General features: G+C 40.9%; 1 protein-coding gene across 2 annotated transcripts; it reads left to right on the plus strand.

The window, feature by feature from the left end:
* The first annotated feature begins 856 nt into the window (after positions 1-856).
* On the plus strand, positions 857-7,293 carry DYNLT3 (dynein light chain Tctex-type 3). Of its 2 annotated transcripts, XM_035901992.1 has the most exons (5): positions 857-928; positions 2,835-2,958; positions 3,500-3,634; positions 3,931-4,008; positions 5,119-7,293. In XM_035901992.1, the coding sequence occupies exons 1-5, from the start codon at positions 887-889 to the stop codon at positions 5,193-5,195; spliced, it is 456 nt and encodes a 151-aa protein (XP_035757885.1). In that variant the 5' UTR covers positions 857-886; the 3' UTR covers positions 5,196-7,293. The 2 variants fall into 2 exon arrangements, with proteins under 2 accessions (XP_035757885.1, XP_009644695.1); XM_009646400.2 differs by lacking the exon at positions 3,500-3,634.
* Positions 7,294-10,800: the final 3,507 nt, after the last annotated feature.

Consider the following 10,800-nt stretch of genomic DNA (forward strand, 5'->3'; position numbering starts at 1 on the left):
TGCTGTCAGCCCGCGGCCATTTTTCTTATCTCACCCCTGGGAAAAAAAACCAAACCAAAGCCAAACCAAAAAGTGCCGGGCCCGGTCTGCGCTGCGGGCTCGGCCCTGCCAGCCAGAGCTGAGGAACCTGTCCCTCCCCGGGGCGGGGCTTACTTTGGGTCTCCAGCCACCAGTTTTCTTTAAAAAAGGAAAAAAAACCCAACTGGTAGAAACATTACTGTCCTTGAGGTTTCTGCCCGTGCATTTGAAATTGGTGGACGTGAAGAAGCAGATGGCACAATGACACGTGCTGTGTTTCCTTTGGAAGCCAAGCTAAATGGTGGCGAGTAGGAATGAGCAGAAAATAGGAGGCAGTAAAACTTGCATGCTTTTTCTGCACTCGAGAAAGTTACTTGGGTAAGCAAATGACTATGGAAACCAGTCTTTTTGATGCTAGGGTCATGAAACCTTGTGTTGCCATTTGGCAGCAAAATGTAACCCATGGGTTAGTAAGTCTGTGACTCCAATAAAAAATGGAATTAAGACCCAAAGGAAAAGATTTGCCTTTTAACTTTTTGTCTTGGAGAATATTCCCATGGCAAGCATAGGCAGCAGTGGAATTTAATCTTTACAGAAAGTGTAAATGGAACCTGTTTTCAAGCTCCCTGAGGCCTGAGCTTTTTGGACCCACTGAAATGTGACTAGCAAAACAATACTAAATAAGATATGTATGGACAGTGCTGGGGAAAAAAAGTAAGATTTTAGAATTTTACTAACAGACTGCACAATACAAATAACCAGACACGGGGCCTGGTTGTTACGTGTTACTTAGAGGAAAACTGCATAATTTCTTTACATTTATATCATAAATAATAATAATAATAATAATAATTAATTTTTATTACAGATGATCTTCAATGCTGATGAGGCCCACAACATAGTTAAGGAGGTAGGTTTTACCTAACAGCTGTATTTCAAAGAAAATCTTTACCTTACCTTGCACTATAGTGAAAGCAGTTACTTTCATTGGCCATCCCAGATAAATTCAGATTTGTATGAAACTATTATTTATATCAAATAAGGACAGAGATTCATTTGGAGCTGCTTTAAGCTTCATCTAATTGCTGTCTTCAACTACCTAAGGAGGAGAAGGTGGACGAGAGAAGAGAGAGACAGAATTCACATTACAGTGGAAAGATGAGGGGCAGCAATCACAAGTTGCAGGGGAAATGCAGTCTGATTTTATATTTCTTTTCCCCTTTATCAAGCTAGAGATTAGTTAAGCACTAGAGAGGTCTCAGGGAGAGCTTGTGGAGTCTCCATCCTCAGTGATTTTTAAAACTTGACTGGGCGAGGCCTTGAGCAACGTGATCAGACTTTGAAGTTAGCCTTGGCTTGAGCAGGAGATTGTACTACGTGAGCTCGTTATTCTAGCAATCCTTTTGAAAAACAGTTCTCACGCAAAAAGAGCAGGCTGAAAGTGAGTAGCCCAATGGTCTACATTAAATACCTTGTAACTGAAAAGTGATCCATGACGAGCCTGTGGTGTAGAGATGCTGTCAGGCTTTGCAGGGACGTACCACTTTGAGAAAGGAATTCCTAAAAGGGCTCTGCAGGTCTTTTCCCACCTGCCCCATCTGGAAGGGAAAGGGTTGGACTTTTAGAGCTGCTCCAATACACAACAGCAAGCTCTTGGATGTCAGGTAAATGACAGCTCAACCCTTTACATAACTGTCCCTGCCTTGAAAGGCCAAATACGGTACGACAGAGTCTCTTCCCTTTTGCACCAGGCGCTGGGAGTAAAGCCAAGTGTTTCTGCCTGTGAAAGCTTACCGAGAGCCGAGGAGTTCTAGCACTGGGTGCTTTTCTGGAAGGACCAAAATCCCCGAGGGATCTTTTGTCCCTCTTCTGTCTTCTGTTCTGTTTTGTGAATATTTGTTTCCATTCAGTCCTTTGTCCAGCTTTGTACGCTGTGATCAGAACTAATTGGGCTTTTTAAGATCTGGGGCAGAAGTCTTTTACGCAGCCTGTTGGTGGGTGGTTAGCACGCAGGATTCATCTTGCTGGATCAGAGAACATAGTTTTATTTTACTTCCCTTCTTCAGGCGTGCATTTCTTAACCAGATTTCTCAATTTTAAGAACTATCCATCAGCACATAGTTCTGAATTTCTCAGGAGCAGAGAACGCAGTTTAAGAGTTACAGGTAGAGAGAAGGCATTCTGTTCAGTCGTTTTAAGTTTAAGCAAGGGTTGGCCAGTCTGTAGCTGTGGGAGAACATGCAGTTTTCAAGCAGTTTAGATATTTCTTGTGCTGCAAGATAGGACCCTTCAGTATCTCTCACTCTTGTATCTTCCTCATCTTTTAAGCTGGGGCATGCATTTCACGATTGTCGCTCTAGCTCTGAAGATTTTGGTATATTGCTCGCAGGCTCTACAGGTTGGCCAGCGCAAGCTGACATTATTGATTTGAATAGTCCTGTTTCCATTACAGTAGCTTCTGAAAGCCAAGCTGGAGGTAGGCAGTCATCAAGAACAGTGGGATGTGTCAGTATCTTCACTGGTAAATAGATCCATTCACTTAATTGGTACTTAAAGCATATGGCTAAGATCTTTCCCACAAGAAACGTTCAGTCAGAGCCTCATTTTTCTCCGTGTAATAATGTGGTAAATGTGTACTAAAAATAAGTTTCTGAGAAGGCTCATTTTACTTCCCATTCAGCAACTGACACCTGATGAGCTCAAGTGATTTAAAGTAATCCAGTTGTCAGATAAAATTCCTCAGATTATGCGAGACATTTTAAACCTCTACATTTCAAAGTATGTTTACTGTAACTATTTTTTTTCCTCTATTTTAGTGCATAGAAAGTGTTTTGGGCAAGGCAGATTATAATCACAACAAAGTCAACCAGTGGACTGCTGCTATAGTAGAACAGTCGCTGACACATCTGGTAAAACTCGGAAAAACATACAAGTACATCGGTAAGTACCAGCAATCATACTTTTACCACATACAATCACAATAAGTAATTGCTGAAAGGTTCGTTTGAATGCAGTGTTACATTCAATAGAAAGTTTTAAACTGTAAACAAAGCAGAACGCTTCTGTTATGTAGATTTTTAATAATACCTGTGGTAAAACTGTGGCAGTTTCACTTGGATTAAGCATGCTAGCAACACTTAGCACAGAAGATGACATGTTACACGGTCTTTCCTGGCTGTTAAGCAACCCAAAACTATTATATCAACTTTTTGATATCAATTTAGGAAATAGATTCTGTTTGTCTTAAAATTTTCAGTAGGATTAAGCTGCCCATAAATGCAGACATTTGAAAGACTTTAGTCGTAGGCTAAGTCATGCCCCGTTATATTTATATGCATATCTGTGGAAAGGAAATGGAAATAAGTAGAAGTTTAAACCACTTTGCCGTACGTGGAGTGTTGATGTAATAGCAAGTCTTTGCATTCTGTTCTGCTTTGAAAGTCTTAGATTCAGATTGTCAGTGTTTTTGTGACCGTCGCAGATTGGTCTAGAAATGCTGCATGTTACTGGAGTGTGGTTTCAGAGAGGAGTCAGCCAGCACTTTCCGGGAAACAACTCTCATCAAGTGCGACTTCTGCTGTACCTGTGAGGACAGCACCTGTAGTCCCGTTCCGAGGTGCACATGACACAAGCCATACCTAAGTAGTTTAAAAGATAAAAAACATAATCCTATTAGCAAGCATTTTGTTAAAGCCGTTGTCTTTATGCGAGTAAAAATAATCGTGTAATGAATACTGACTTCTTGAGGAAAATACTGGGGGCGAGGGGGTAGTCAAAAAGGGTTTTGACTTTGCTGAGTGCTGCCTGCCAGCCATTTGAAAACATAACGCAGGCTTGAGTTCAGAAGTACTGAATGATTCACCTCTTCTGCTTTAATGACGAATTCCTTGATTTTATGACTGTATCTTGCAGTAACCTGTGCGGTGATGCAGAGGAGCGGAGCTGGTCTTCACACAGCAAGCTCGTGCTTCTGGGATACCACAACTGATGGTAAGTTTCCTCAGTCAAATTAAAAATTTGTAGTAAAAGAACTAATAAAAGAAATGTTAGTTACTGCTCAGCTGTAACAGTTAGGGTGAACATTTTCAAGAGTGACTGTAGAAGCAGTAGCTTCCAGGATTAAATGCTTGTTTAAAATCCCAGCAGAAATATTTTGTGAGCAGTCAGTGCCTGCATTAAGAGCAATGGCCTTGTAAGTGGTGAGAAGCATGAGTTGAAATGGCTTCATTCTGAAACGAGTCAAAACATTTAATCCTCGTCAGTAACCATAGATCATTTGATGAGACAGTAAAACGTTGCTCGCAGTAAATGCAAGTGGTTAGCCCTATCTGCCTGCCTGCTGTAAGGGGATGGTGCTGCTCTGGAGGAGAACAGAACTTGGTAAAAAATAGAAACAGTTTTACTAACAGTTTGCATTTCAGTTGCTTGACTATCAGCCAGGCTTTGGATGCGTTTTATTGCTTCTAAATAAGTTCTAAATGCATTTTTTCCCAGATTCAGAGTATCATGGCAAAAGAAGATTAAAATAATCTTATGTCTGCCACAGACTCAGAAAGGTCTTTTTAGAAGAGGACACCAAAATTTAACTTTAAAATAGTGATGTCATTAGAAAATCAACTAAGGTTAAAAAAACCCAAAACTGAAGTTAAGTAAACAAGTACAGCTTAATCTTCACGTTTCCTTGGCCTGTAAAGCATTGATACATTGATACAACAGAAGAGGAAAAATGACAGAAAGTGAATACGCTAGAATGTGTTTGATCCAGTCTTTTTTTCTGATTTCTTGTCCAATTACCTTGCCATTTCAGTACGAGATTTTCAGGGATTTTTGCAAGTTCAGCTTTTAAAGAGAGATACTGAAATTGTGCTTTCCTGGAAATTGTCTTAAGCATACAGGGGTCATGTTAGGTAATAAACAGTGTGCAAGTTAATGGAAATGCTTTGAGGAGTGTAGTCTATTTATAGCCAAGATGACATAATAGTACTTACCTTTAATCACAGCTGAATTATTCAGACTAATTTGACAAACTTTACCCTGCAATAAAGTGAATGTAGTACAGGCACTGGATTTCTATTTTTATTTTGTAATAATCTCTTCTAGGAACCTGCACAGTGAGATGGGAAAACCGAACAATGAACTGCATTGTCAATGTGTTTGCTGTTGCTATTATCCTGTAGCTGACTGGAAGATAAATACAAGCAACACCGAAGCCTTTAAAAAAAAAAAAATCATCCAAACACATGGCTAAATATTTCAAACCATTATTTGTTTTTGTATGAGGAGCATACAGAAGTTCTCTACAGAGAGTATACAATCTAAGCCAGTTCTCATAGATCAACTTTCTGAAAGCTAGCAAAAAATTAAAAACATAAATATATTTATATCTAAAGAGAAAGTTTTAGTAATTTAAATATTCAGAAGTATGTTAAAGAGAAGATGCCACAAAGATCAATACAACTTATATTGAAGCTAATATCAAAGATAGATAACTTCATTCAAGAGGAGCAAAACACATAAAATCAAAGGTCAAAGGGCAAGCAAGACCTCTCAGGATTATGGTGCATTTGGGAACAAATTATGAACACAATTCAGAGTGGATACGCTATAAACAATACTGGTGCTTCATGTTTGATTAAACAAAGCTAACTGTCACATTGAATGCTGGTGCTTGTGAAATTGCATGAGCATCGCATTTCGGTCAAGCATGAACATTTACATTGAAATTAAACCCAGTTAAGCTTTTCCCCTGGAGGCAGAGGATGACTTCACTGGGACAAAGGTGAAATATACCTAGTCCTAGCAGAATTCTAATTTATCTTCAGAAAGAAGAACATAATATTTGTTACCAGTTCAGGGAAGCATGCTGGGGATCAGACATCAGCCCTTAATTCATCGTTTACAAATCTGAAAACATTCTGAAGGTACTTAAATTTGATTTTATTCCACAGCTGTGGAATTTGTGACAAGCACTTTATTGATTCCTCATGCGGTAGCCAGGAGTAAGACTGGACCCGCGTTACTCTCAAGTAGGATCGAAGTGTTCAGAGAGAAGGCACACACATTTCTAGAGGCTCTTGTTAGCTTTGAAAGCATTTATCTTAAAGCAACATATCTGTTCTTTATGGGAGTGTTTCCTATGTTCTCTAAGTCTAGAATTGGATGTTAGTCCTCTGAAATAATACAGTTAAGTTTTAAGCACTAAGAATTCCCCTTATGTAAAGATTTACGCGAGTTCTTAACTTTGCTCATCTGATGAGTCTTAACTTGAAATATTCCACGTGGAAGAAAAACATTTGCACACATGCAAATATTTGCTGGATTAGAGCCTACATTGTTGATTAATGCACAAATTATATGATAAAGAGATGTGTCAATACCAAAAATGCCTAAATGATTGCAGCCACTAAGTGGCAGCTACATTAAGTTGTTTTCTCAGATGCTGCTTAAGGATAGAATTTTTTCTTTATTACTGCATCATGTCTTTGGAAGAGACTGGTAACTACCTAAGAGCTACCGTAAGGCTGTTTTGGATTTTAACAAATGAATATTAAAGCACTATTACACAGTTTGGGGTTGGGTTTTTTTTTTTTCCCCCCAGATAGCTGACTATGGGGGCATGCCGCAAGTGTCCTATTCAAAGAACCATTCCATTGCTTAAATTGTGTATACGTATAGCTAGTACAAGACTATCGAAGGAACACGTGTACGTGTCATTCACAATACCATTCAAAATCTCTTGCTTTGCAGACAAATACAGTTCCGCTTTTACCTAAGTGCAAGTCAAATTAATGCTGTAATACTGCATTTGCCTAAGAGGCAAGCGTAGTGTGAAGATGTATGTGTATGTTGTACTGACCTTGAAATGTATAATAATTTAACATTACTTGGGTTGGGACAGCAATTTCTGAACTAGGCGCCAGCATCCAAGAGCTGAGCTGTGGAACTGACGAAAGTGCAGTAGTTTTACTGATGTTCAGGATTGTGCAAAGTGAAAAAAATAAGTGGGGTAGCAACTGGAAAAAGGGTTGGTACAATGGATAGAGCGTAAAAAGTGGGTGATTAAAAAATAGTGGTGGCTGTTATCCCCCTTTAGTGGGCATTCAGGTGCCGTGGTCAGAAGAAATATTCCAAATAGCCATTTGTAATCTCATTTGGGATTTTTGCTTTACTTGAAAACAAGGTGCACTGAGTAAGACTGTCAGTTCAATGAGGCTTGGTGAAGGTTCTGCTGCAGAAGAAACCCAGAAAATACTGCTTAATTATAAGACTGCTTCGTTTTTCTTTCTACCAAAAAAAAATAAAGTTTTGCCTTAGTTCTGGTTTTGCCTCACGTGTTCTTGATCAGTATAAATAGGAGTTATAAATTCACTTGCCTACAATGGTGGGAACTGGGGAAATTTATTACAGTTGTGCATGTACTTTAGCGACAAGGCCTCACCAAAGGCTGATTCCCAGACCTGGCCTCATTTCTCACACCTCTTGTCTCCTCAGACCTCTTCCTCTTAACTACTTGTCTTGATGATGCAAATTAAAGTTTTTGTTGCTCCAGACAGATTATTGTGAAACACTGGGAAAAATATTTTCATGCCGTATCATATCTCAGGGAATTTAACTTCTTTCCCATCTTCTCATTCCCTATCCTCTCTGGGTACAAACAGCTGCTTGTATTCAATGTAACTCTCAAAATGAATGCTGACCACCACCACTTGCTTTTCCAAGTGCTTTACTCTCAAGGCTAAAACCATGGATTGCAGGACATGAGAATGCACAGTGTTTCAGTAGTGTTTTCTACCAATATAAGTTTGTCTCAGTTGTTGCAACTGGGGACTGAGTTATTGTTAGTGGTGGGGGTCTTATTGATGGGACAGAAGAGCTTGCATTAAGGCATAGCCTGTATGTACGGAGCTGTGTGTTCCTACATATTATTTTGTGAGAAAAGACACCTGTTATTCCTCCCATACAGAGAGGTGTATAAGAGTTTTCTTATCTGAATGGAAAAGTGTGAAAGGGAAAGTGAGGGAGCAGATTTGTTACCGCCCTTTTCATTGCCTGCCAGATGTCCGTCCGTAACTTGTCACCTTTCTGATGACTGTCTTCCTGTTACACTCAACTCGATGGAGGAAATCTGGATATGCTTCAATTTAGGTTCATGCACGCTCAAGCACTTCACAGAAGCCACTGAAATCCCAGCTTGTAGCTAGCCTATTTAGAGTTAGATGTGAATGTCAGAGCGCTGATACTTTACATACCCCATAAAAGAGAGAACATTAACTACTGGTAGCCTATATGCATTAGTACGGTAGCTGCCATACTGAGAAAATTGGATTTCGTTCTAATACAGGCAGCAGATCCCGTCTTGGACAATTCTTACTGGATTATTGGGATGCACCTTGCTGCCTCCTGTACGATCTGACCAGGTCATTTTGTTCTCATTTAATTCTGAGAGCGATTTTTTTTTAGCACAGTCACAGTGTCACGAAGCACAGAGCCAGACCGAGCCCCCCGTCAGAATATCCTGAGCCAGGAAGTTCTGCCTGCGTGTCTGCAGGACGTTCCCAGCTCGAAGCCAGCACCAGTCTCTTGGGGAGTCACTGAGCTCAGATGGGGTATTCTGCAAATGCAGCAATGAACCCAGTGGCGAAGCTGCTCCAAAGCTATGCAGTCATGTGTACGTTGTGTTGCACGTGAGCTGCTCTAGCCCGTTGGGTCGACGCCAGCTAAGGGGTCCGTGGACATTGGTTTGTAGGTGGAACCATTTCTCTCTTCCCCCCGCAATGGAAAGGAGGCTGCAGCCAAACACGGTGTGCCCTCTGAGGGAGGCTTTTCTACTCCAATGAGTCTAAATCACTGTCGAGTAACTGGAGGTTTTAGTTCCTGTGTTCCAGCAAGCATCTGATTTTAAGCAGAGGAAACATACTGTGACAGCAGCTTTATTTGTTACATTAGTTTGCTAAAAAGGAACAGAGTAGTGCTAAGAGTGACGGCTACAAACATCCCTGTAACTCCCATCCCACTCTCTGGCCTAAAATGACTTGAAAAGGAGAATCAGGGTTGCAGAAACACACACCTCACTGGTCGCTGGGGTTTGTGTCAGGGGCTTATGGTTACTCTGCCATGCAAAGATGCTACCTGGGCCACGTAGCACAAGTGCACGAAGGAAAAGAGACAAAACAGGCGAGTTTTGTAGTGGCACTACTGTTTTAAATAGTTTGCCATAGCTGTAAGTTAATTACAGAGTTTGTAATCTATGCTTATGTAGCTTCATAGTGCAGGGACCACACAGAGTTCAGAATCAAAGCCACTAAAATCCCCCGTCCACCCATGAAGGCGGTGAGGTGGACTAGCTGGCTCGGATGCAAGGAACTCAGACTTCTTTCTAGTCAGCAGGTTCTCTTCCTCATAGGCCCATATTGGATATCATCAGAATAGTTTTTGAACAGCACTTCCTAAATCAGAAACATCATCATATCTGCAAGCCCACCCCACCCCAGTATCTGTAAACACCCTAGGAGGAAATTAAACATTCTCTGCTACCTGGTTTTGTAGAGTTTACTGAAGTTTTTGAGGCAACCTTTATTCAGTGCTTGTTCATGACCACCTGGGTAAAATTAGAGACTGGGGAAGAAGGGGATGAATGAGATGAAGTCCTTGTTTGACAAAAACAAGGGCAATCTTTCTATATATACCCTGTCACACCCATATGTGTTATACATGTAAGTATGTTCATACCTTCTATTTATCCGCTTCCCTCACAATTTTGACTCATACACCGTTAATTTTGTTCATTTAGAATTTCACCTCTTGTTGCTTATTTCCACTTCAACAATGATTAGGTATCAAAGCGAGGGCTCCAACAGCATTTGTACAAACAAATCCTGGCCAGAGATAATACAATTTAGCATTTAGATATCAGCCAGCAGAGGTGAGAGGGCTAGAAAACAGCAAGGATATGACTGCTTTTATTGCTACTCACAGCACTCACTTGAGGCAGTCACTGCTTTATCCAATCTTGGGCAATAACTTGTTCTCTGGGGGGGAGCTTCCACAATGGATGTTGAAGCTGGTCTGACCAAATCACGTAAGAATCTATCGCAGGCTTTCAAGTGATGGCATTTGTTAGTTTGAAACATCTTCAAAAATATGTAAGGACCTCACGGATCAGTGCTGTAATAGCTGTATAGCATTCATGCCCAAGTTGAACATTTTTGGAAATGAATCTTAGACAAAAGGTGATCGGAGTTGTAGCTAATTTTGTGAACAAACTGTAGTTGCCTGTTCCGTGGCACTCATTATAGGTCCCTGAATGATGACTGAAATGACAGGTTGTAGGGAACTACTTTCAAAAGCTGGCTTTGGAAGGGAAGAAACTGAGTAGATTTAATTTAAGGTTTAGATTTGGATCAGCTGAGCCTTAGGGATCAGTGCTGAAATCTTCCAAGCTCAGCTCTTTGTACCGTTGCTTTGACCTCTTAAGCAAACTTACTCATTTGCCTCTTTTTTTTTTTTTTTTTTCTTCCCCTCAAAATTTTGGCGTTATTTGGGTAGGAGCTGGTACATACATGCTTTCCAGTTTGGGCTTCACGAGTTGCTCCACAGGAAGCGAACACAAACCCCTCTGAACGTGCAGCTCTGCTGCCACTGGGGGGGGGAGATGTAGCAAGCGCTTGCGCTGCCTTTAACTCGGCTAAGGCGGGCGTTGCAGTCTCGGCAAGTCGGGCTTTAGCCGAGGCTGGACGTGCCCGCCCCGGGTGCTTAGCCTCAGCTGCCGTCCCATGCCCATCT

This window comes from Egretta garzetta, unplaced genomic scaffold, assembly GCF_000687185.1.
Source record: "Egretta garzetta isolate BGI_Z169 unplaced genomic scaffold, ASM68718v1 scaffold70, whole genome shotgun sequence".
NCBI lineage: Eukaryota > Metazoa > Chordata > Aves > Pelecaniformes > Ardeidae > Egretta > Egretta garzetta.